The sequence below is a fragment of the Odocoileus virginianus genome, chromosome 31, assembly GCF_023699985.2.
Source record: "Odocoileus virginianus isolate 20LAN1187 ecotype Illinois chromosome 31, Ovbor_1.2, whole genome shotgun sequence".
NCBI lineage: Eukaryota > Metazoa > Chordata > Mammalia > Artiodactyla > Cervidae > Odocoileus > Odocoileus virginianus.
Window position 1 is genome coordinate 26,597,914 of NC_069704.1, and position 26,353 is coordinate 26,624,266.

A 26,353-nucleotide genomic window follows, 5' to 3' on the forward strand; every position below is an offset into this window, starting at 1 on the left:
GGCTCCAGCGTCCCTTCTTGTTCCTGGAGATTGTGGAGGTGGAAGTTGGATAGGGCTGCTCCACTAGGTGAGGACCCGACAACTCCGCTGAGCAGAGCCCCTGCTGACTGAACTGGACACACATCCGAGCAAGGAGTAAATGACGCTGTTTGAGCCCCTGAGACTTAGGGGGTTGTTATGAACTGAGTGTTTATTCCCGTCAATCCATATACTGAAGCCCTGGTTCCCACTGTGGCTATGTGTCAGAGGTGGGCCTTTAAGGAAGTGCTTAGGTAAAACAATACAATTGCACTCATCTCACACGCTAGTAAAGTGATGCTCAAAATTCTCCAAGCCAGGCTTCAGCAATACGTGAACCGTGAACTTCCAGATGTTCAAGCTGGATTTAGAAAAAGCAGAGGAACCAGAGATCAAATTGGCAACATCCACTGGATCATCAAAAAAGCAACAGAGTTCCAGAAAAACATCTATTTCTGCTTTATTGACTGCGCCAAAGCCTTTGACTGTGTGGATCACAATAAACTGTGGAAAATTCTTCAAGAGATGGGAATACCAGACCACCTGACCTGCCTCTGGAAAAATCTGTATGCAGGTCAGGAAGCAATGGTTAGAACTGGACATTGAACAACAAACTTGTTCCAAATAGGAAAAGGAGTACGTCAAGGCAGTATATTGTCACCCTGCTTATTCAAATTATATGCAGAGTACATCATGAGAAACTCTGGGCTGGAGGAAGCACAAGATGGAATCAAGACTGCTGGGAGAAATCAATAACCTCAGATATGCAGATGACATCACCCTTATGGCAGAAAGTGAAGAAGAACTATAGAGCCTCTTGATGAAAGTGAAAGAGGAGAGTGAAAAAGCTGGCTTAAAGCTCAACATTCAGAAAACTAAGATCATGGCATCTTGTCCCATCACTTCATGGCAAATAGATGGGGAAACAGTGGCTTACTTTATTTTTGGGGGCTCCAAAATCACTGCAGATGGTGATTTCAGCCATGAAATTAAAAGACACTTACTCCTTGGAAAGAAAATTATGACCAACCTAGACAGCATATTAAAAGGCAGAGACATTACTTTGCCAACAAAGATCTGTCTAGTCAAGACTATGGTTTTTCTAGTAGTCATGTATGGATGTGAGTTGGACTATAAAGAAAGCTGAGCACTGAAGAACTGATGCTTTTGAACTGTGGTGTTGGAGAAGACTCTTGAGAGTCCCTTGGACTGCAAGGATACCCAACCAGTCCATCCTAGAGATCAGTCCTGGGTGTTCATTGGAAGGACTGATGTTGAAGCTGAAACTCCAATACTCTGGCCACCTGATGCAAAGAGCTGACTCATTTGAAAAGACCCTGATGCTGGGAAAGATTGAGGGCAGGAGGAGAAGGGGACAACAGAGGATGAGATGGTTGGATGGCATCACTGACTCAATGGACATGGGTTTGGGTAGACTCCAGCAGTTGGTGATGGACAGGGAGGCCTGGCGTGTTGTGGTTCATGGGGTCACAAAGAATTGGACATGACTGAGCGACTGAACTGAACTAGGGTAAAACAAGGTCTTAACGTTGTGGTTCTGACCCCATAGGACGAGTATCCTAGGAAGAGACATCAGAAAGCACTCTCTCCCTCTCTCTGGACACACTCCAAGGCCACGTGAGGACACAGCAAGAAGGCGGCCACCTGCAAGCCACTAAGAGAGCCCCTAACAGAAAACAAATCAGCCAGCACTTAGTTCTCACCTCCAGGACTGTGTGATATAAATCTATATTGTTTAAACTACCCGTTCTGTGGTATTAGAGCTGCCTGAGCTGACTGAATCAGGGGCTGTCAGTTTCAGCAGCATAGTCTCGCCCATGCTGATCTAAAAAGTGGTAAATGTTTCCTGAGCCAAGAAAGCAAGTGTGGCAGTGGGCCATGTGGCCTATAAGGGCAGTATTGCAGGTACCAAGGGTTGTCCATGGGGGGTTAAGCCTGGTAAGCAAGAAAAGGTGTTCACTCCTCTTTCTTCCCAGTAAAAGTTGGAATTGGTTTTAGGGGAGATTTGGGGCTGGCTCCCCCTTCCGCTTCTCCTCTGGTGCTAAGTGAAGCCCTCTGTTCTAAAACGCCTGTGAAAGGATGTTGCTCTCTTTCTGCTCCTTGGCAAGCTTGTCTCCTAATCCAGCTAAGACTCCTGGCCTTGGTGTAGACAGGTCAGGGTCCAGCGTGCTGCACCCCAGAGGCCTCATGCCCCTCTAGCTCTCCTGAGCAATGACTCTGAGGTTCAGCCAGCACTCTCTCCAGCTGGGCACCACATCACTTCCTTCCCACCGCTGCAGCACCCTGTGGCCCTCTGGACACCTATTCCTGTAACTCTCAGCTGTTGGGAGCTGGAGCAGGGTGGCGCCATCCTCCTGGCTCCACTTCACCCCATCCCTCCTGTCCTCTGCTCCAGTAGCCCAAGGTCCAGGCACCGGGGACAAAGCACCCACTTCCTGTTGAAGGCACTCTGCAGGATCAGGGCGGACCTTCCACCCCTGTCTGGCCCCACAAAGTTGAGCCCACAGGACCCTTGGAGGCACAGAGCTGAGGGCGACTACTTGCACCTCCCAGAAAAGCTGAAGAGGGCCTGAGTCTACCAGGGACTCCATAGCATGAATGCTGCACTATCTGGTTGCGGGCTGGGTCCGGGCTTGCCCTCCAGTGCCCCCTGCATGACCTTCTCCTCACTGGAGAAGCACACACACCTTCTGGCCTCAGAATTCCTCACTGGAAGCCACATGATGGAATAGCGTCCCAGACCAGAAAGGATGTTGGCACCAATGTAGCAGCTGAAAATGTGGAACCACCCAAGTGCCCCCTGCTGGAGGCAGGACAGATGGACTGCCCCGTGTAACCTGTATCAAGATGTATTTGTTAGTGACGGAAACCATGACGAACATGGCTTCAGGGTAGCACAGGCTCTTTCAGGACCACCAGCTCTTCTTCGTCAGGCTCTTCTCCTTACATCCTCAGCATGACTGCAGGGCCTCCAGGAAGCAGGAAAGTTCAGAGAGCAAACACCAGTGAGGTTCCTCAATGGCCAGACAGATCACACCCCAAATCTCAGAAGGCTGGAAGTCGGATTTCAACTGGTTCAGGAGAGAAGTGGAGTCCAAGTACCTCCCCTCATTGAATGAAACACAGAAGTAGTGACCGAGGGTGATTTCGGAGGCCCTGAAAGGTAAGGTTTGCACTTGAGACTCTCACTGTGGAAACCAGCTGCCGTGATGTGAGGAGGCCTGGCCACTCGAGGTGGTCACCACTTCGTGGGTCTCTGGGGACACCTGGCAGCAATCCACCTGACCACAAGCACACGGGAGGGGCAAGCAGAGCCCAGCAGTCCTGGAATCCCAGGCTGTAATAACGAGAAACTACAGTTTTATGCTGCTACACTTGAGGCTCCGTTACACAGGGATTGAAAACTGAGACAGTAATTCTTACCTTTATTGTTTTTCAAAAAATTGTTTATTTCATACCCCTACCACAACTTTACAGATAATGGATGCAGCATCCCAGCTGGGTCTCTGCTTGTAGGTACAAGGCAGCCAGCTGTAACTGTTGAGGAGTCTGCTGTCATCTCCTCCACTCTGCTATGCAAAACTAGACGTGCCTAAAATGTCCTCCAGTCTCTTCAAAGGAGCCTCACTAGAGGGAGGCTGCAGCTGGTTTTGTGAACCTCAGTGGTGGTTTCAAGGAGCCCTGTCTATAAAAACAGCTATGGCTGGGCTCCCCTGGGACAGGTCACCCCCTGAGAGGGTCCCCAACTCAATGCTCTGAGGGATCTCTAAGCCCGGAAGCTGATTTCACTGACCAATCTTGAGCTGGACACATGTCGAGATGCAGGTGTCAGCTGGTAGGGTCGTCCTGGCCTTCCCACTGTGGAGGGCAGGCTCTGGTCTCTGCTTTGGTCACCCTGGGACATAGGCTGCAGGCTGTCTGAGCATCACAGTTGGCCTGGAGGGAGGCAGGATCTGCCCTGGGTTTGCTGTATGCACCATCACCTGGGCATGGGGTGAGCTGGTGGGGCCACTAGCGGTCCAGAAGTCCTTGTCCATGCCTCGGGCCACGCTGGCCAGCTCTCTGGTACCCTCGCCAAGGTCTCTGCAGGAAAAGGAAGGGTGAGCTTGGGGGAACAGTGAGGGCTCCATTTAACTCCAACTTTGCCCCCATGCCGGGTACCCAGGCCCTGGTCTGCAATGGGTCTGGAATAGATTGCTGCCCCAAGGTGAGGGCCCCTGTTTTCTCTTGCCTTGCACCCAAGGAGGCCCCTCCATAGGTGCCTCTCACTGAGCCTCAAGTCCCTCCTTCATACAAGACGGATGACTGAAGGGGCAGCACACTCACCTTCCTGGGGCTTTCTAGAGGAAGGAAGCTTTTTCAGAGCATAAACTATGTGGAAACAGCATGCCTTAGGCAGAGAAGGGACACTGGGGTCCCAGGAACATTCTGGAGGACACCCTCACTCTTGCCAGGCTCTCCTCTGGCACTCTGGGGCCAGATCTCCTACCTTCTATATCTTCAGTTCCCTTGTGGCCTCCTCTAGCCCCCAAGCCACAAACCCACCCAATTTCCAAGCTGAGCAAACCCTGGCCCCCACCTTTGTCCACCTGGCCCTGCTCCCACCCACTTACACTGGTTTCTGCTTCCTGAGGCTGCCTGGCTACTTCTTCCCCTTAAGATGCGCTCTCTCTCCTCTCCAATACAGGCTCTCCCAATCTATTCACCTCAGGCACCACTTCTTCCAGGAAGCTTTCCCAGATTTCTGTTCCCACCCACATCTAGTTCTCAGGAAAGCTCTAAGAAGTAATAGGAATTACATCATCTGTTGGTTCAATGAATAGGTGAGTGAATAAACTAACTAGCAGAAAGGAAAATCAGCTTAGTAAGCAAGTCCACTGACTAGAGCTAGACTTTGGAGCTGACTTCAAACCTAGCTTCATGCTTAGCAGTTGTGTTATTCTGGACAAGTTTCTCAAAATGGGATAAAAAAATAGTCCCTACTCCTACGGTTAGAACAAGTAATGTCTGGAAAAGCTTAGAACAGTGCCTGGCACAATGTGAGTGCGGAGAAGCATTTATGAAAGAAAAGTAAGGTCAAGGGGCAAACCTCACCTTACTAAAGATGATTTTACCACCAATCAGTGGGAGAACTGGGGCATCTAGGCCTTGCCTAGGATGGTACATCCTGAAATGCAACAATTCCTTCCCCTATTCCATTGGGGCCCTTCCCAACTGAGACACCAGACAGTATGTCACAGGTCTATAATGGGGAGAGGGTGTCACAGGGCAGGGTGTAATGGAGAGGCTCTGAAACCTGCCAAGGAAATGTGACTATATGAAAAGGATATGCACTACCAATATATCCTGAACATAATCTGAAAATAACTGAAACAAAAAGGAAAGTGCTGGCAGCTGGCTGATGGGTAAGGATCTCTTCTACAATGTACATGGTGCTTCCAGTACTGATGAGAAAAAACATCAGGCAATTCAGCAGAGCAAACCAAAAATGTCTAAAGCCAGCAATGCGACTGGTAAGCAAAAGGCAGGAGAAAATGCTCTTTCTCAATATTAATCAAATAAGTGCTGATGAAAGCCACCGATGTAACTCACACTTGCTAGGGAAGTGATGGAAAACAAATCATTAACGTTTGGCAATGGTTAGCTGTAAAAATGGCTCAACTGGTGCTGGGTTCCTGGAGAAAGAATATGGTAATAAAAATATTCAGACTTACTTGACCTAAACAATCTGTTCCTAGGATCGTCCCAAAACACCATCTCAAAAAAGAAAAACAGCTCTAAGTACAGGCATTTGCCTAAACCTGAGCACAGCACTTGAAGTGTTTGGAGTGAAGCTCCAGGGGCCTCAGACCACCACGGCCACACAACGTGTCAGGTCAGGTGGAAAGGGTGCAAGGTGGCATTCCTGCCATGGCCACCACCATGTATGTCTAACGTGTGTCCGAAGTTCAAGGAAAGGAGGTAGGAAGTCAATTCCTTCCCAGAGGCCTTACCACTCCAGGAGTCAGCCAGCCCCAGCACTTTGAGTGTGGACGTGGGATCAGACAGGCCCCTGCTACTCCTGCACAGGCCACCACCTCTAGCACCTCAGTTTCCTCACGTGCGTACCAGGGACAAGAGAAGAATGAACAACAACGGCTGGCACTCACTGAAACTGTACTCCAGGCCCAGTCAAGCCCATTGACCTGTATCACCTCAACAGGGCCAAGAAGTGAGGCCCACCATAATCCTCACTGTACAAGGCTGGCAAACAAGGCATGAGCAGCTGCCACACAGAGAGGTGTCAGGCTCAAGCAACGGGCTCCCTGGGAGGTTCCTGGGGGGACGGACCGAGGAAATGAGCAGAAACTGACCTTGCGATGCCAGGGAGGGGCAGAGAAAGCACTCACTGGGCCAGAACATCCTGTGCGAGAGAGAAGGTGCTGCAACTACGGAAGCCAGCAAGCCTAGAGCCCACGCTCCGCAATAAGAGAAGCCTGCATACTGCAACAAAGAGTAGCTCCCACTTGCTACAACTAGAGAAAGCTCCCGCGCAGCAACGAAGACCCAGCACAGCCATAAATAAAAATTTTTTTTAAAGTTTGAGAAAAGAATACCTATGAGTTCAGAGTGATACAAAAACAACAAAACAAAACGAAAAGGAAAGGAAGGATAAGACAAAATCCATCTTCATTCCTCAGAGAGGGAATAACAGAATCACAATGGAATTAAAATCAGTATTCCATAACCCTCACGGCCAAAACTGATTCTGGCTGGATCATCCCTGGATGCTAAGGCTACAGGTCAGGGGTCATGGGGGCAGCAGAGTGACCCTTAGCAGAATCCTGTCTTTGTCACTTGACAACGGGCTCATCTCAGCCAAGAGGGCCCAGGCCTCATGCCTTCAGGGCGATAGCCCAGCCTACATCCATGATTCACACCAGTACCACTCACGGGGCACCTGCACCAGAAATGCTGCCCAAGTGAGTCATGCAGGAATGCCAAGACAGTCCAGAATACAGTCTGTAGGAGACCACTGACTGGCCTTGAGTGTGCCAAGGGAATCACCACCAAAGACAAACATCCTGCCCGATTTAAGGAGCCCAGACACCGGGAAGCCCTGGGACAGAGGGTGCTCACTCAAAGCTGGTAAAAACACTGGGCGATGTTCTATCTGCAGTCCACATTCACCAAGATTAGACTCCTTGAGTCAAAAAAAAGTATGTAAAAAATGTCCTTGAATTGGTTCATAAAAAGTGTGTGTCTGTGTGTTTTGAAAGAGAGACAAGGAGAGACAGAGGGGCAGGGAGAGAGATGGGAAGACAGAGCAAACTGACAGGGCCCTGTGGGTCCTGGTGAAGGGTAATATTCATTTCCGGAAGCTTCCTTCTCTGGACACGGGGTGACAAGATAAAGACACGGAGTGGAGGGCAGCTCCAGGTACTAGGGTACACGGTCAGGCACAGGTTGCAGAAGGACCATCAGCTCGTCTGACAGATGGGAGTCGAGGCCTTGGTGGGCCTGGACTCACAGCATGTGCGGACTGTGAGCACCCTTGGTGTCGTGTCCAGGTTCTCTGGCCAAGCCAGGCACCTCCCACCCCGCCCTTATCACTGCCCTGCCGCCCTCCTTGCCCTGTCCATGCCCACGTGGTGAAGCTGCGATTGTCGTGCACTTGGACAGGCTGGATCCTGGACCCTCCACTAATGCTGCTGTCACTGTTGACGCCCTTAAGGCCGAGGTAGGGAGCCTGCATCGTCTCCAAATCCTCGCCTCTCAGCTGGAGCCACAGTTGGTTTGCCCTGGGGAGAGATGGGGGAGAGACATTCAGGTGCAAGCGTGTCCTGCAAGCTTCTGCAAGGCCAAGAGTGAGAATTTTAGGGCTGGACACTTCTGCTGCTGTAGGGAGAAGGCAGTCATGGGTGATGAGCAAGTGCCAGAAAAACCACATACAAAGACAGGTGGTGGAAAGTTCTTGCGATGAATCAAGCCAATGATGACACAGCACTGTGAATATAACCAATACCCCTGAATTGTGCACTGAAAGATGCTTCTCATGGTAACTTTTATTATGTTGTAAATATTTTACCACAGTTAAAAAAAAAATACCCCACAAAACCCACCTCCACACACACACACACAAAACGGGGTAAATTTTTGCAAAGAAAAGTAGAGGTGAGTCAGACTCCACCTGCGGGCCCCTCGTGCGGTCAGCCCTGCACATCCACACACAGCAGAGCATACACTGGGGGTGTGCACAGTCTGGGGGTGTGCACAGTCTGCAGAATGAGAAGGGCCCGCATGTCCCTGTCACCTGTCTTACAAAAGACCAGACAAGCGAGCCATGTACCCCCCACGGCCTAGATGCTCTGTGAACAGCAAGAGGCCACGATCGCAGCAGCCCCGCTCCCTGACACCCCTCGGGGTCCCGAAGTGCCCAGCAGGTGTCAGGTCACTGTACCTGTCGGATCGCCGCTGCTCACCCCTCTTCACACACTTCACTAAGCAGCAGGTGAGGAAGGCCATGGACATGAGCATGATGATGGCGCAGCTGATGACTGAGGCGATCACAGCCACCTTGAAGCCAAAGGTTTCGTAGGGGGGCACAGCTGTGAGGGAGACAAGACCAGCTCTTGGGCCCAGCCTGCCCTCAGGGAGCCACTGACAGATGAGGTGAAGGTCTGTGAAAACTGTTGTAGGGGTAGGGCTACCAGGTAAGACTGCCCCCAAGAAGCAGGTATTTAAGCAGGGTTTTGGTGAGTGTGTAGGAGTTTTGGGTGGCATACTGGGGGGAAGCTCTGACAGGGAGTTCAGTGATGGCCTCTTTGGCTCCATCCCCTGTAGACTGGACTCCTAAGACCAGAGAACAGTAGACAACACATGGTCTATTTTCACAATGCTGCAAGCTGGCAAAACCCTTTGGGGGCCTATGTTCCTTCTTAGGTCACTTTCTAGGAAGGTGTGGAAAAAAGGAAAACACCAGTATTTGGGGTCAAAGGGCCTTTGGCACATTATCAGCTATGTGCCGAGTACTAGTTCTATCAGGTTTTAAAGGATGTTCTCGAAACTGAGGCCCAGAATCCTAATTTGAACAACATTGCATATTTTCCCATGTAGTAGATATGGATCATGCTTTCCATTTCCTAGTCCCTCTGCCCTAACTGGACACTGGCCATCCTGACTGAAGACTACTACAGTTTCCCTTCACATGACCACATCCTGGCCAGTGGTGAACAGTGGGGCAGGGGTGTGGGACAACTCTAAGAGCCTTTCTTGCCCTGCAACTAATCCTGTAACAACTCCATGGATCATGCAGTTGAGGTCATGCCCAACAGAGCCACAATATGAAAAGAGCCTGGGTCCCCACCAGGGGGCACTATACAGGCCTAGGACTGCCCATCCTGAGGGCCAGAGGCAAGAAAAACCTCTCATAATCCCCCATTACTTTGGTAACCCTCATTATCTTGGGTTTTCTATCTCTTGTTGGAGTCTAATCCTAAGAGACACTCTCCTTCTCAGAGATTCAACCACCACAGGAGTATTTTAAAGGCTCTGAGAAGTCCTGCAGCCTGTTAACCCAGTCTTTTCCGAATTATATTGACTACAGAGCCTTTTTCAATGCACAATACACATTAACACAACATACGTAGCCTCACTTTGGAAAATGCTGTGCTAAGTATTATTCTTCAACACCCTGTACAGCAAATATAGAAAACCATCTCCTCCTCCAGACTGAGCCCCACAGCCAGGCAATCCCATTCCCCAGTCCTAGAATTCTTGGCACATGGAATATCCTATTAAGCTTTGCTGAATCTGTGCATGAAATAACACATGAATGAATGCAGTTTTCTGCTTAACAGATAAAAGTGCTAGCTCAGACGCATGAGTCACCTCTTGGAGATGACAGGCCAAGTAAGTGGCAGTGCTAGAATCTGAAGCAACTACTAGAACTTGAGTCTATACTGCAGACATGGAGCCCCAAGTGACCACCAGCCCTGGGAACAGGACCTTATACAGACGCCCATGGGACCTTCTCTGTGGACACCCATGCCACCCATGTGACAAAATCAGCACTCTCCCCAGGGGGCACTGCTGAGCTGGGGGCAGCTCAGGTAGAATGGGCCTCACTCTTGCACATGGGGGTCCCTGAAGACCACTCAGCGATGTTTCCCTTCCAGGCACAGGTGAGGAGGCCAGACCCCACCATCTGGTGGCCCGAGGGGCAGTGGAACACGATGACAGTCCCCACAGAAGTGCCGTCCCCACGAAGTACTTGGAAGGTGCCCTGCAGGGGCTGCTGCATTTGCACACACATGCCTAGGAGAGAAGAGAGGGGAGACAACGTGAGGACCCCGCCCTTGGGGGCAGGGGCTTGGCAGGAGGGCTTGGCGGGAGACCGCACCTGGCCCAACGACCGTATGTGCTCTGGAGAAGGTCAGACAGTCACCCAGACAAACGTCAGTGGCATCCATGTGGTCAAAGTGTAATCCCTACATTAAGTGAAATCTAGAGGTGCTGAGACCATGGTGTTGATAAAAGAAACACACATCTATCCAAGTGCAGCTTAAAAGGCAGAATCAAGGGGGAAAAAAAAGGAAGGAAAGAGATTGACAGATGTGATTTCATGAAAAGTAAACAACACAAACTTTTGTCATTCCCTAATAATTGAAAACTCCTTCATGGATCACAACTTTGTCATGGAGAAGGGGCCTGCATGACTCAATGAAGCTATGAGCCAGGCCGTGCAGGGCTATCTAACACAGACAGGTCTGAGTGAAGAGTTCTGACAAAAGTGGTTCACTGGAGGAGGAAATGGCAAACCACTCCAGTATTCTTGCCACAAGAACCCCAAGAACAGTATGAAAAGGCAAAAAGGTATGACACCGGAAGATGAGCCCCCAAGGTTAGAAGGTGTCCAATATGCTACTGGGGAAGAGCACAGGGCAATTACTGAAAACTCCAGAAAGAATGAAGAGGCTGGACCAAAGCAGAAATGATGCTCAGCTGTGGATGTGTCTGGTGGTGAAAGTAAAGTCCAAAGCTGGAAAGAACAATATTGCACAGCTGAGCACTGAAGAATTGATGCTTCTGAACTGTTGTGCTGGAGAAGACTCTTGAGAGTTCCTTGGATTGCAAGGAGATCAAACCAGTCAGTCCTAAAGGAAATCAACCCTGCATATTCATTGGAAGGACTGATGCTGAAGCTCCAACACTTTGGCCACCTAATGCAGAGTCAACTCGTTGGCAAAGACTCTGATGCTGGGAAATACTGAAGGCAAAAGGAAAAGGAGGTGGCAGAGGATCAGATGGTTAGATACCATCACTGATTCAATTGACATGAATTTGAGCAAACTCTGGGAGAAGGACAGGGGAACCTAATGTGCTGCAGTCCATGGGGTCACAAAGCATTGGACATGATTTAGCAACTGAACAACAACAATCACTGAAAAGCAAATTTAGATGAAAAAAATTAGGAAAAGATATTTGGAAAACACAGGACAAAAGTTTAACATCCATAATTTATAAAGAGATCTTAACGCATCAGCAAAAGCTGAACATCCAAGTAAAACAGAATGAACTGATGTGTGAACAAGCTACTCATAAGAAACAAGTAGCCAACAGATACGAGAAAATGCTTGCCTTCGTAGTTAACTGTGAGTGCTAAGTCGCTTCAGTTGTGTCCGACTCTTTGTGACCCTATGGACTGTAGTCTGCTAGGCTTCTTTATCCATGGGATCCTCCAGGCAAGAGTACTGGAGTGGGTTGCCATGCCCTTCTCCAGGCGAGCTTCCTGACCCAGGGATAGAACCCAAGTCCCTTGTATCTCCTGGATTGGCGGGTTCTTTACCACTAGCACCACCTGGGAAGCCCTCATAGTAACTGAAGAAACATTAATTCAAATGAGAGCTAATCTTTCACTCCTCCACTGGCAAAACGTAAAAACAAATAAACAAACAAAAAAAACCCCACATGTGAACTTAGCAAGGGCCTGAGAACAACTCCTCTCTGACTTGCTGATAGGGGTGCAGACCCAAATCTTTCTGGACAGAGTTTGGTAAAGTGTATTCACAGCTTTATGCCTGTATATAAATCTGAGAATTTAGCCAAAGTAAATATTTACGATCTGCTGCCAGGATTTCTATAACAAGATATTTGTCTACATCCACATCTCCAGCTGTGGGCATCAGTGCAGTTAATCAGAGTACAGCTGACATGAATGACAGCAATGATATCCTAAAGCGTTACAATGATGTCCTTATGTAAGGACATATACAGAATTTACTGTGTGCTGGATGCTGTTCTAAATGCTTTACATGTATTAACTCATCAATCCACAAAATACCTCCCCATTTGGCAGGGGAGCAAACTGAGGCACAGAGTGGTTTAACCATTTCCTGAAGTAACACAGCTCCTATGCTGTAGGGCAGAGATTCTGAACCACACAGGAGGATCTGGGCCTACCCTCTCGATATACACATGTGATAGACACATCATGTGTCCTTAGTGTCTGGCTTCCCTTGCTTAGCATGAAAGAGGTGTGCTGCGTGTGTTGGCAGCTGTCCGTATTTATGGTGGAGCAGAGCCCCACTGTACGGATGCCCTGTATGCTTCCCTGTTCCTGCTGACAGATGGATGTGTGCGTTGTTTCTGGCCTTCAAGAATATGGAATGAAGCGGCTACTGATGTTCTGGAGCATGCCTCCTCGTGCCCAAGTGCAAGAGGCTCTTCCTTCTGCTTTTCTGGAACTTTCTGACTGTACTACTGGTAAGCAGTATATAAGCACTATAAAGTGCTTAGCCTCAAAAAGGACAAAAGGAAGACTGGTTGAGCTGGCTGTCCGGCCTGTGCCTGTGGCCACAATGACCAGAGGCAGCATCTGTGTTCAACTCCCTTGCTAGGTGGGAGCAAGGGTGGGGACTGGGACAGGGGCTAGCGCTGCCCAGGCTGAGGACCCTGTTATTCCACACCAACCTCAAACAGTGCTGCGCCTGACCTACATGGGATGATGCCTCCAGCCAGGACCGTGCCCTGGGCACCAGGCATAGATGTCCTAAGGCCCACTCAGCCCGCCACACCCAGCCAAGCTCCTGCCCTGGCCAACCTGCTCATCACTTGACACCCCTAGTCTAACTCTGATGTTAGCCACCAGTTCCTCTCTTCTTTACTTGCTCTAGCCCTCACATTTAGAACCTCCCTGGACTTCCTTTTCTCAGTCCACAACCAATTCACCAGCAAACTCTGTGAGCTCTGTTTTCAAAATACACACCCAGGACATACGTAGTAGGCTGGAGAGTCCTCCAAAATCCGCACCCACCTGGAAGCAGCCCCACAGGGGGTCGACGGCAGAACGCATGGGACACGGGGTCATACAGGTTGTGGGGGCAGAGCATGCCTGCGACTGCCCAAAGGGCCACGGCGCTCACTCAGGAGGGTCACACACATGCACTCACATACCTCGTGACAGACCTCCATGTCTGCGCACAACCAGCCCCGTCCAGAGGGGAAATCGAGGCTCAAGAAGGTCAGGCCGCCCCCTGCATGAACCTGCTGGCCCTGCCCCACTTAGGGTGAGGGTGTTAACAGGGCAGTGAGAGAGCTAGGCTTCAGCCTCGGTCCTGCATTCTGCGCTCAAGGAGGCCAAGGCTGCCCCAAGACCCTTGGTGTGGGGCAGCAACAGTCAGAGACATCATTTGGGTGAGGTTGGCCAAGCTGCATGTAGTCCATGCCTTTGCCCCACCATACCAAGAACCTGGCTGGTGCCTCATCAGGCTAAAAGGCTGGAGGGAGGAGTCTGTGCCTGGGGCGTCCTTGCAGCTTGTGTACCTAGCAGGGAGTGGGGACTGACCGTTGGAAGAACATAAGCAACACTGGGCACCTAATGGACGGTTCACTACATTTCAGCCATATGAGAAGACCACCCATCTCCACCTCACAGATGGGGAAACTGAAGCACAGCAAGGCTGGATGACATGCTGAGGGTGATGGGGTGGAAGTGTGCTAGGCCACGGCTGTCATGTAAACCACACGTCTGGGAGGATTTGGGCTTCCCTGTCTGAGATGTCCACTGTTGGTTTCACATTAACAATAGCAATGCAGGTCTGATAGAAACATCTGGTCAAGAAGGACCCCAATTCCTGCCCTCATGTGGCACTCAACTGTCTGCAGAGGAGAACAGTCATTATATCATTTTAACATGAGCAACCAAGCTTGGAGAGGTGGCTGGCCCGCCCAACATCCACAGATAGAGAGGGAACCCACAGACAGGACTGACACACAGCTTAAGATTCCTAATCAACAGCAGAACAGAGGAGTGTGGGCATTTGCAACATACGTGTAACAGAGCATCTTTCTTATATAAACAGCACTTACACAAGACAAAAGTCACAACAGAAAAAATGGTTATGTTAGGAAAAAAAAAATGGAAATGGTCCCAAACTAGTGAGCAGAGCAATTAATTAAGAAAATTAAACAGCATCCACAATAGGAAGGAAGAAGCAAAGCTTCTCTATTAGATGGCATGATCCTATATCTAGAAAATCCCTGGGAAACTGCTAAAAAAATTCTACAGGAACTAATAAATGAGTCCATCAAGATTACGGTATACAAGATCAACACACACAAATCCGTTGTATTTCAGTACAGTGGCAATGAGGGCAAACTAAAAATGCAATTAAGAAAACAATTCCATTTACAAGAGCATCAAAAAGAATAAACTACTTAGGAACAAAATTTAACAAAAGAAGGGTAAAACTGAAACTAAAAATTACAAAGCATGTTTAGAGAAATTAAAGAAGATGTAAAAAAATAGAAATACATGACATACCAGGGGGTCAGAAGACTTAGTATGGTTTAAGATGGCAACGCTCCTCTGCTCACTTAACAGTTTAACCCTTATTCAGCATAACCCAGATTCAGCATAACCCTTATCAGAGTCCTAGCTGCTACTTTCACAGAAACTGACAGACCGATCCTACAAATCATAAGGAAAGGCAAAAAGACCTAGAATAGCACAAACAGAACAATCTTGAAAAAGGCGAACAAAGTTGGAGGATTCATACTTCCTTAGTTCAAATTTTATCACAAAGCTATGGTGATGAAAACAGAGGACACTGCTATACAGACAGACATGCAGGCCAATGCAAGAATTTAAACTCAAGACATAAACTCCTATTTATAATCATTTGATTTTCAACATGGATGACAAGACAGTTAAACAGGAAGAGAATAGTTTTTCAACCATTTGGTGCCATGAAAACAAGACTTACATGCAAAAGGAGAAAGTTGGACCTCTCCTTATATAAAAATATTAACTTAAAATGAATCAAGGATCTCAATACAACAGATAAAAACCATAAAAACTCTTAGAAGAAAACATAAGGGTAAATCTTCCTGACCTTCCAATGGCATTGGTTTCTCAATGATTACCAAAAGACAAAAACAAAACAAACGGATAAACTGGACTTTCACTAAAATGAAAAAATTTGTGTTTTATAGGATACTATCAAGAAAGTGAAAAAACAACCCTCAGAGTGGGAGAGAATATTTACAAAAGCATCTGTCTGAAAAGGGATTGCATTTAGAGTGTATAAATTATTATACTGAATTATAAAAAGACAACCTAATTTATAAATGGGCAAAAGATATGAACAGACATTTCTCTATAAAGATATACCAGTGGCCACCAACAAGCCCATGAAAAGATGCTCAACATCACTAGCTTCAAGGAAATGCAAACCAAACCCACAGGGAGGTGCTTTTTCATATCTATCATGAAAAAGACACATGAAAAAAATGATAGCAGGTGTACCAAGAATGTAAACAAACTGGAGCTGTCACACACTGCAACTGGGAATGTCAATGGGGCAGCCACTTCGCAGTTTCTCTAACAGTTTTCAGAGCACTTCCAAATGACGTGGCCATGCCCCTCCCAGCAATATACCCAAGGGAAAGGAAAACACATCTATAGAAAAACTTGAACACAAATGTTCATTAGCAGCATTATTCATAATAGCCAAAAAGTAGAACCCACCTAAATGTTCATCAACTGCTAAACGGTGAGCTAAAATATGGTTCACCCTTACAATGGAATATTATCTGAAGAACTGATGTGCTACAACGTGGATGAAGCTTCAAAACTAGCCAGTCACAAAAAAACCACATATTGTATAATTCCACTCATATGAAATGTCTACAACAGGCAAATCTAGAGAGACAGAAAGCAGATCAGTGGTTGTCTGGGGCAAGGGAGAGGGGGAATTGGGAGGTGAACTCTAAGTTATGTAGGGCTTCCTTTTGGGATGATGAAAATGTCCTAAAATTGACTGTGGTGATAGTTGTACGTATCTGAATGAACTAAAAGTTATCGAGTTGTACACTTTAAATGTACAATTTAAATCTGTGAGTTGTACGGCACATGAATAATACCTCAATAAAACCTGTTAGAAAAATTCAGGGGAAATATTTATCTCAATTAAAGAGGTGTGAATTTGAAACCCAAGTTATTACTTTTGGCTTGGTCTAGTTCAAAAAATCCAGCCCACCGGGTTAGTGAGGTTGTGGGAAAAGGGGTAGGGCAGAGGGCACCTTAGGAAGACCTAAGAAGCAGTCCTCCCCTGCAGCAGGGGACAGGCAGGTGTTTGCAGGCAGGAAGGGGTAAGGAGCCTGAGCTGGGAGTCCCAGGGAGGCGGGGCAAGAAGGACACAGCACCAACTTCGAGCCCCCAGTCAGACATTTCCAGATTACCCTCACTGGCCTTGGGTCACCCAGTACTCAATACTCTGTACAGAGTACTGAGTGCTCAGTACTGTACACAGTAGTACAGTCGTACTCTTGATTCCAGAGTATAGGCCCTTAATTAATCATCATAGTGTGTTTCCACAGGTGCCAAAGTAGAAATGAATGAACGAATGAATGTACAAATGAGTGAACAGACAACCTAATAGCCGAAAGCTGTGATCAGCACTCCTCCAGGAGAAATCTCTTTTCCTTTTCAGGATCTGTGGACTTGGACATGTGTTGTCCTTCCAGCCAGGGAAGTGGACTGGAGTTTTGGAACTGGGCAGACACAGCAGGGCAGCCACAGGCCAGCCACATGGCCCCTTCCCCAGGGTCACCGGAAACCAACACTTCCCAGTCCCCCATTTAGAAATGCCACTTCTCCATTCTTCTGTGGCTAAGCACCTTCTTTCTCCTCAGCCCCATGAGGCCCTTGGAGAAGCGAGGGCCCCTTGGAAGGGATCAGCAGGGGTGGGAGCTTCGTGGGCACTTGTATTCCCAGCACCTGGCGAATAAAAGGAGGAAGGGATAAACCTGTGTTTATCCTTTAAAGATGCAACTAGAACTTTATCAAAAAAATAAGATGCTGTGAGGGAGGGACAAAGAGATGGCAAGAGATGAGATGAAGCAGGTCTGGTGAAAAGTTAAGGGTAGGATAGAGCTGAGGGATGTGTGGATATAAATTCTTCCCTCTGTGGTATGTTTAAAAAAAATTTTAATGTGGGGAGAAAGCCTTAGGCATCATTGTTGAATTTATCTGACTGCCTCATATGCCCCAGGGGCTGGCTGCTCATCTCCCTACCCAGAGCCCAGTCCACATCCTGCACTACCAGCTTAGCTGGCCCTGGCATGGGGAGTCATAGACAGAAGAAAAAGTTTCAGAAATGGAGGCAGCAGGCTGGTTCTACAGACACACACATCTGGGTATAAACCACACTGAACCTGCGGGGTGACCAGGTTACCAATTCGGTCCTCATCTCACCCGTAAATGTGGCAGCGGGCAAGACTGGGCGGGGGCTGACTGAGATGACATGCAGCCCCAACCCAGCAAGGAAACCACCCCTGTCGTGGGGAAAGGGCCCGGCTGTCAACAGCCACATCCTGTACATCTGCTGGGTTCCGCTATGGTGACATGCAATCCCGAGGCAAGCACTGCCGCTGTTTCATCACCCAAGGGGCTCACATTGCTTCAATGACAGAAATAAGCCCTCCCCACAAGAGGCCCAGAGCCTGTCCTGGCTCCTGGAATCTCACCAAGATGTCAGGGAGAGGGGTGATGCCAGAGAAAGGGAACAGGCCTAACGTGTGGATGCCTCCAGGGTGTGCGTCAAACTGAAGACTCAAGGGAAAGGTCCAAGAGAATTCGCAGCCCAGGCCCAGTGAAAACGCCACTGCCCATGACCATGCATGTTGCTCGGATGGGGGCAGGAGGGCCACCGAGAGACTCAGAATGGGGGCTTTAAAAGGCATCATGGCCTCTCTACCCAGACCTGTGGCCTCACACTCTGCATTTCTTGCCAGCCAATACAGGTGTCTCACGCCCATCAGAGGCAGGGAACCCCTGCTTCAAGCCCAAGTGTATGTTCGAACAGGTCCTCTTTTCAAAATGAAAATGAAAGGTCTGAGGAAATAACTCTGAGAAGAAAGAGCAGGGGGACGATGAGCCTTGCCCAAGGCCCCTCCCTGCAGTGAGTACATCATGGAACCTTCCCCTACCTGGGAGGCAAGGAGCTCAACTACAGTAATCTGAGAGCCCAATCAAGCAAGGAAGCGAAGGCAGAGAGCCAAGTGGGCCTGGTCTGCTAGGATCACCCTCTCAGCCCCAGCCCCTCTCCACCAGGTCTGGCCCTGCTCCACCACCTCTAGGCTTAGGTCCTAAACTTGATCAGATTCAGTTTGCCAACCTGTAAAATAGGATGACCTGCTCTTCCGGGTGATAGGAAGAGTGGGACCACCTGGTGGAGGCCTTAAACCTGTGCCTGGGAGATCAGGAATGCCCCTAGGAGGAGGTTTAATACCTCACTTCTATCCCCCATCCTAAGTCCACAGTATCCAGACTTAAGTCTGGGTCTGCACCTGCTACCCCCAGACTCAGAGCCAAGTCTTCCCCAAGACCATGACACTCTGCCAAGACACCTTTATCTGCCATCCCCTTACTCCAACAGGATGTCCTGCATCCCTTCTCTGGCCCTGGAAGACTGGCAAGACACTTTGGGCTGGGCCCATTTTCCAGATGAGGAAACTGAGGTCCACAGACCTGTTGAAGGCCCTAGGTACACACTGGCAGTGCCCCCCCCCCAGACCTTTCTACCCAACTTGTGACACACAGGCCAGACGGGGCAGGAAGGTGGCACCGCGTCAGGGGACGACGAGGGCTTCAGTCTACCCATCTTCTAAGGATATTCCAAGAAACCACCAGCTGGCTCCAGAGACAGTCCAGAGACATCCCCTAACCACGGCAAACCCAGCCCCTTTCCACATTCCTCACTACACCCTCCACAGCCTGGAGGCCCCCAGACGCTCTAGCTGGGCCCCCAACAGTCCCTCCCTACACATGGTGTTTAAGAGGCAAATCCCACTTCCTCCATCCCCTGCTGAAAATCCTCACCGACACCCAGCTGCCCCTGTATATCCTTCCTAGGCCTGGTCTCCACCCCACCCCCAACTCCCAGCTGTCCTTCCCTCCCAGCCCCACTCAGCCCTGGTGCCTGGCCCTGCCCACTTGCAGCCCGACTCATACACTGGATGCTGCATTCCCCCAGACCTCCTCTGGCTGGACCCCTGCGCCCCTCAATATTTGGTGCATTTTTTTTTCTCTGCACCCTTTATAAATCCATCTTTTTTTTCACTATGTACAAATAAATCTCAAAGGAGAGGAAAAACAACAGAAAAAATAAAACAAAAGGAATGGATTTGATGCAGGCAAGATACAAAACAAAAGCAAACCCTATAAAGTCACTGGACAGTGGAGAGGCAGATCAGCTCATCAAGTGTGCATCCAACTCCCCCAACTCACTCCCCAGTGCCAGGCAATGCTCTCTCCTACCCTCTAACACACAGTGGGTGTATGGCCTGGCCTGCATACCCTGTCCTTCCAGCCCATGCCTCCCCCAGCCTGCCTGGCCAGTGGGGGTAAGAACAACCCTTGCTTGTTAATCTTTTATCTGGAACCTTGGACCACAGGATCATCCCTCCCATCCTCCTTCCTGGAGCCAACACAGCCCTCAAACCCTGACCGCATCCGCTGGGAGGTAAATAAGTTAACCTTTTATGTTGGCCATGGCTGCGGACAACAGGGACAATGGGGAGATGGGGGAAGCAGGCTCCTGGACTCGCCCACTGTGGGCCTGGGTCACTGCGGGATTGGAAAGTCACTTCCTTGTTCTGAGTTTCAGTATCCTCAAGTGGAAAGAGGAACCCACAGGAGAGATTTCTCAAAGAGAAATCAAAATGGGTGAGGGGTGTGGGTGCACAGGTACTCTCTGGAGAGTCAGCCACCCCCCACTCCCACCCACAAGACCCCAGCAGTGGGGAGAGCCACGTGCAGGAGGTCCACGCCCTGGCTGTGTCCTGAGGCAGGCACAGGGTTCAGAACGACTGCAGTTCTGGTCCTTGGCTACAGTCCAGACCTGGGTCTCCCAGGCAGTCCGCCGACAGCACGTCAGCTCACATGAGAAGGTACGTCCTCCAGAACGTGACCAGGTTAATTCCAACCCAGTAAGAGCGCAAGCCCCATGCCCCCATCCCCTCCACTCTGAATCTCTCAGGGGAGAGCACTGAGGCTCCAGAGAGCCTCTTTCAACCAGCAGCTCTGTCTGTACCCTGGTGGGAGACCCTGGTGGGAGACCCTGTTGAGAGACCAACGCCCACCCACTCCCCCCAGGTTTCGGTCTTTTCATCAAATGGGCCCAGGCTGGCTGTGGGGCTGGCCTGCAGGAGTGAAGCCAAGAGGACGGCCATAGAGCACGTCCTCACCCCTGCAGTCCTTCTGCTGCCCCCTCTCAGGGGTAGGGGAGGTCATCTCTCTGGACTGAAACCCCGACGTATTCCTGTTGCAGGGCCATGTTCCTGGACAGTCTCCTCCACTGGGGAGTGCTGGAGCTGCCCTGGGAATAGGGCCAGGGGCCTAAGGGCAGTGGGAGGGGAGCCTCCCAGTCAGCCATTCAACAAAGATTTAAGGCCTTGCTCCGATTCAGCCTCCCCCAGGCTGCTACTCCCTGGCTGTGCATGGGAGATGAGGACAGAATCCTAGGACTCTGTGTCTGACTGGTTGGATCTGCATACCTCCTCCAGGAAGAGCAGAATAATGTACCCATTTTACAGACTGCAGGAAAAACACCCCTCCCATTCCTGTGTTTTAGACAGTGCCAAACTGTCTCTAAAGACCCCCCCATACCCATCTTTTACTGCCCCACAAGGAGAGGTGGGTGCCCATTTCACAGCCCAAGATATTGAGGCTATGGAGCAGAGCAGTCCAGACAACAGTGATACCCTGGGGCAGAGCCATGGTGAGGGTGGGCGCATTGGGCCTTCCCTGGCTTCCACAAGCCTGGGCAGGTATACAAGGCCCACCACTTAGCACATGGAGAAACTGAGGCGCACAGTGAGGCCAGACGTACCCCAAGTTGGGGGGTGCTTCAACCCCAAATTCCTGGGAAGGATTCACAGGCTGGGATCCCCAGGGTAGCAGGGCTGGGGCCAGGCCAGGCAAGCTAGATAGAAGGCAGGAACTGGACTCTGAGACCCCCTTTCTCCCAGGACAGTTCTCTGAAACAGTCTTCTGTATGCAGCCAGTCTCCCCCCGGCTCTCCTTGGCTGATTTTGGGCAAGTCCCTCTGCCTCACAGTGGACACTCACTTCCCCAGGCAGCGCTGCCCAACTCGCACACATTATCCTCTCTTCACACACACTGAAACACTAAATTCGGGACGGGGCATCAGGCTGCCAGAGGGAGTTAAAGAAAAACCCACCCCACCAGGCCAGGGGCAGGTCTCAGGTCTTAGCTTTCACACCATCAAGCCACATGCCTCTGCTCTGAGACTGACTTCCCTGGGCCTGTTTTCCCAGCGGAGACAGAGCCGTCATTGCTCCCAAGCTGGCAGGTGTCACTGTTTTAAGCTTGACTGGCTGCATGCCCAATGGGGTGTGTCCTGGGCCAGGCTGCTCCTCCAGGCCCGGCCTCCACCCGTACAATTCAGCGCCCGGCCTGGGGCACAGGTGCGCAGAGACCCTCAGGTTTAAGGGGGAGCTGACAGTGTGCCCTCCAGTGAGCCTCCAGGAACATCTGGGGCTCAACGTCTGGGTTTATCTGTGTTTCTAAAAGGATTAAATTTCAGACGCATTCAAGGCGCAAAGCCTGACATTCGAACCCCGGGCTTGGGACGCTTTCCCCACACGGAAGGCGGGCAGAAAGACGAACCTCCTACAGAACAATCCAGAAATCAAACATTTACGGTAACAGTCAGCCGTCCGGAGACACTGGAGCCACACCCCAGGCCTGACTGCCGTTCTCCTCCCTCAAGCTCAGTTTCCCCACCTGTAAAGTGGGGCTGAGGAGCTAGCCGGCGAACCGGAGTATCTCCCCGAGGTAAGGCCGGTTTCGGTTTCCCCCCCGTCCGTCGCGCAGTCATCCTCCACATCACCCCAAGGCCCCCAGTGGGAAAGGGCGCGCACCTGGGCTGGCGCGCGGCTAAACGCAGCCGCCTGGCTTCAGGGCACTCGCTGCCGGGCTTCAGCTCCGCTGGGGCGCCCGCTGGGCGGCGGCGAAGACCGGGAGGCGTTAACCGCCGGGTGTGCGCCTCCCCGCGGCAGAGTGCAGCCCACCGTCCCCCGCTCCCGCCCGAGGCTGTGCACGCAGCCCCTCACCTTTCCCGTCTGTGTAATGGGCGCAGACCCCCGCAGGTGGCCCGCAGCCTCTGCCCTTACCTGTGCCGTTCCCGGGGGTGGGCATGGCGCTCTCCTTGCGCCCCCCGGGCCTCGCCCTGCGGCGGAGGGTCGCCGCCGCCCCGCGCATCCCCGCGCCCTCCGCGGCGCTTGGCCGGACTGCCGCGCAGGGGCCAGCGTGGGCGGGGCGGCCAGGACGCGCCCTCGCAGGGTAGAGGGCGGGGCCGACCCCGCGGGAGCCCTCGGCCCGGAGGGGGCGAAAGTCGCTGAGCGGAAAGTCTCGCTCCAGGGCCCTGCGCAGGCGTTGCTCTCGGTCCCTGCCCCTCCGACCACCAGGGTCCTCCCCAGACCAGGTGTTCTGAGTGAGTAGCACATGTGAACCCCGTCTGTGTCGCTGGGTCAGGCCCTCTGTGGTGAGTGTCGATGTTGCACTTCTTCATTGAGGACCCCCGGGTCGCGGGGGCAGGATTCTGCCCTCCAGGGTCTGGCCCTAGGCTCACACACCCCACTGGGGGGGGGGCCTCTGCCCTCTCGTGACTCCTCCTACCCAGCCCCCTTAGAGGGGGCCCCTGGCTAGGCTCAGAGCTGCGGCCCGCCCCTTCCTCTCTCTAGGACCCCGCCCAGCCCAGGCGCTGCACCCCGCCCAGGCCCAGGAAATGCTGAGGAAACTCTAAGATTACCGAGTCCACGGCGGGGTCTTCCCAAGGCAGCTCCAGGTGACCAGTCCTGCAGAACTGGGGGAAGGTGTGTGGAAGATTCTGGGTCTGTCTTGGTCCGTTCTCCTAGTTTAATAATGGATCACTAAGTTTATCTAACATTAGACTATGTAGTGGTGACCAAGATAGACATACAGATCCATCCTTTAGACTAGGAGTGCAGACCAAGGTAAATCCAGGGATCCGCCCTTAAAGTAGGGCTTCCTTGGTGGCTCAGCTGGTAAAGAATCCAACTGCAGTGCAGGAGACCCCGGTTCGATTCCTGGGCCAGAAAGATCCCCTGGAGAAGGGATAAGCTTCCTGGTGGCTCAGTTGGTATAGAATCTGCCTGCAATGTGGAAGACCTAGGTTCGATCCCTGGGTTGGGAAGATCCCCCGTAGGAGGGCATGGCAACCCACTACAGTATTCTTCCATGGAGAATCCCCATGGACAGAAGAGCCTGGTGCCTGCAGTCCACGGGATCACAAAGAGTTGGACATGACTGGAGTGACTGAGTACACCCTTAAATACATAGTGGAGAACAAGATAGACACCTGGATCCAACATTAGGGTAGCAGTACAGACCACGATAGACGCAGGGATCTTCCATTAGACTCGGTAGTAGAGACCATGGTAGATCCAGGGGTCCACCTTTAGACCTCGGAATCCTCTGTTACTAAGTAGTGGAGACAAATACAGACACCAGACAAATGCTGCTGCTGCTAAGTCGCTTCAGTCGTTTCCGATTCCATGCGACCCCATAGATAGCAGCCCACCAGGCTCCTCCGTTCCTGGAATTCTTCAGGCAAGAATACTGCAGTGGGTTGCCATTTCCTTCTCCAATGCATGCATGCATGCTAAGTCGCCTCAGTCGTGTCCGACTCTGTGTGACCCTATGGACAGCAGCCCACCAGGCTCCTCCATCCACAGGATTCTCCAAGCAAGAATACTGGAGTGGGCTGCCATTTCCTTCTCCACCAGACAAATACAGGGATCCACCATTAGAGTAGGAGTGCAGGCTAAGACATATCCAGGAATGCCCCATTTGACTAGGAATGGAGACCCAGGTAGACACAGGGACCTCCATTAGACCCAGATGGATCCGGGACCCAACGCTGAACTAAGCAATGGAGAGCAAAAGAGACACAGGATCCACCATTAGACCAGGAGTGCAAACCAAGACAGACCCAGGGATCCACCATTAGACTAGGAGTAAATACCAAAATGAATCCAGAGAGCCACCATAAGACAGTCAGTGACAAAACAGCTGATGAGAAGGCCTTACAATCTTAATTCTTTGGAAGCTCAAGGTACAACCAGAAGTTCAGTGTAGCCACCCCTGGAAGTCTCTGAGATGGCCCAGGTGGACAGAACTGGCTCTGGAGTGCTTGGCGGGCAGCAGCAAAGAGGTTGGTGTCTTGTGGGACAATAGGGCAGGTTCCCAGCAGGCCGGCCCCTGCCCACCTTTGCTTTCTTAGTCTGGTAGACACTCATGTTCAGTGTAATACATAAGGGCCCTCCTCTTTCCTGAATCAGAGTTGTTTCTCCCCATAATATCTAATTCCCACTTCAGACTTGTGGGTCACACATAATGACTTTCTTCATTTCCCTTGAAATGAGCCAAGCATGTACGTCCCATCTGCCACATTGAGAATCCAGGGGTATCCACAGGGCCTACTGTGATCTGCCCCCTCCAGACCACACTCAGGGACATGTGACAGTGATTTCAAGGGCCACACCAGACCTCCCCTTCCAACCCTGCTAATGCATCTTCAGACAGCTGTCCTGGGTACAGTGTTGTACACAAAAGATCAGAGCCAACGAGAAGGCCACAAGACCCCAGAGGTGGGTATGTCTGACTCTTTGCAAGTCCATGGACTATACAGTCCATGGTATTTTCCAGGCCAGAATACTGGAGTGCATAACCTTTCCCTTCTCCAGGGGACCTTCCCAACCCAGAGATCGACCCCAGGTCTCCTGCATTGCAGGCAGATTCTTTACCAGTTGAATCACATGTTGTGTCTTCCCTTGAGCCCCAGAGGGAAGCCCTCAGGGACATGGGACCCCAGAATTCCCTACAGATGGCCCCATGCCCACCTCTGGGGTCTTGTGGCCTTCTCGTTGGCTCTGATCTTTTGTGCACAACAGTGTATCCAGGACAGCTGTCTGAAGATGCATTAGCAGGGTTGGGAGGGGAGGTCTGGTGTGGCCCTTGGAATCACAGGATAGAGCTGGTAGGAGCTGCCTGCGGGCTGCCCTACACTACCACACGCTGGCCCAGGGCCTGGTTATTTAGAATGTATATGCTTCCCGGGGCTGCTGTAACAAGGTACCACTGACTGGGTACCTTAGGACCCCGGAAGTGTGTAATCTCAGGGATCTGGAGGCCAGAAGTCTGAGGTGAAGATGCTGGCAGGGCTGTGCTCCCCGTGAAGGCACTAAAAGTGGTCTTTTCCACACCTCTCCCACACTTCTCCTCAGATAATTCCTTGGCTGTGGCAGCATCATTCCAGTTTTTACACAGCTGTTCTGTCTCTTTGCGCATGTCTGTCTCTGTGTCCAAATTTCCCCTTTTTAGACGGGTGCCAGTTCTATTGGAATAGGGCCACCCTAACGACCTTGTTTTAACCTGATTGCTTCTATAAAGACCGTATTTCAAAATAAGGTCATGTTCTGAGGTACTCAGGGTTAAGTCTCAATCACTCGAATTTTGACGAGGACATAGTTCAGTCCATAACAGCCTATAACATGTCAGGAGTGAGACAACATGTTTTCTCGGCCATCTGTGGCACAGTTACATGTTCTGGGTATTCAAGCATGTGGTGCTGGCCTCCATTTGTACTGTTAGGGAACTGGGAGTGGCCTGAGACGTCTGTACAAGAAACCGTACATTTTGTTATGCCTCAGAACACCCACTTGTGTCAAAGACCTCTTTAGGAGCAATGGGAGGCAGTGGGTTCTCGGCCAATATGAACTCAGT

At 50.8% G+C, this 26,353-nt stretch overlaps 2 protein-coding genes across 11 annotated transcripts in view; both read right to left on the reverse strand.

Annotated features, from left to right (window-relative positions):
- CARD19 (caspase recruitment domain family member 19) overlaps window positions 1–22,848 on the reverse strand; it is a 54,694-nt gene extending 31,846 nt beyond the window's left edge. For 2 of the 3 annotated variants that reach the window (XM_070459460.1, XM_070459461.1), the window contains exon 1: window positions 22,720–22,848. In XM_070459460.1, the coding sequence (XP_070315561.1) occupies window positions 22,720–22,807 (88 nt within the window). In that variant the 5' untranslated portion in view covers window positions 22,808–22,848. The remainder of the gene's footprint in view (window positions 1–22,719) is intronic. The other variant, XM_070459456.1, reaches the window with a different exon arrangement.
- Window positions 1–26,353, reverse strand: part of SUSD3 (sushi domain containing 3) — a 42,616-nt gene that overhangs the window by 11,408 nt on the left and 4,855 nt on the right. Inside the window, exons 1-6 of one of the 8 annotated variants that reach the window (XR_011484970.1) lie at window positions 22,331–22,450; window positions 10,147–10,335; window positions 8,480–8,627; window positions 7,653–7,820; window positions 3,833–4,122; window positions 2,727–3,195 (exon numbers count right to left, since the gene is read on the reverse strand). Coding sequence is in view for 6 of the 8 variants with exons in the window: in XM_070459450.1 (XP_070315551.1) it covers window positions 3,930–4,122; window positions 7,653–7,820; window positions 8,480–8,627; window positions 10,147–10,335; window positions 22,331–22,433 (801 nt within the window). In the remaining 2 variants the exon portion in view is untranslated. The other 7 variants (XR_011484969.1, XM_070459453.1, XM_070459451.1 and 4 more) reach the window with 7 other exon arrangements.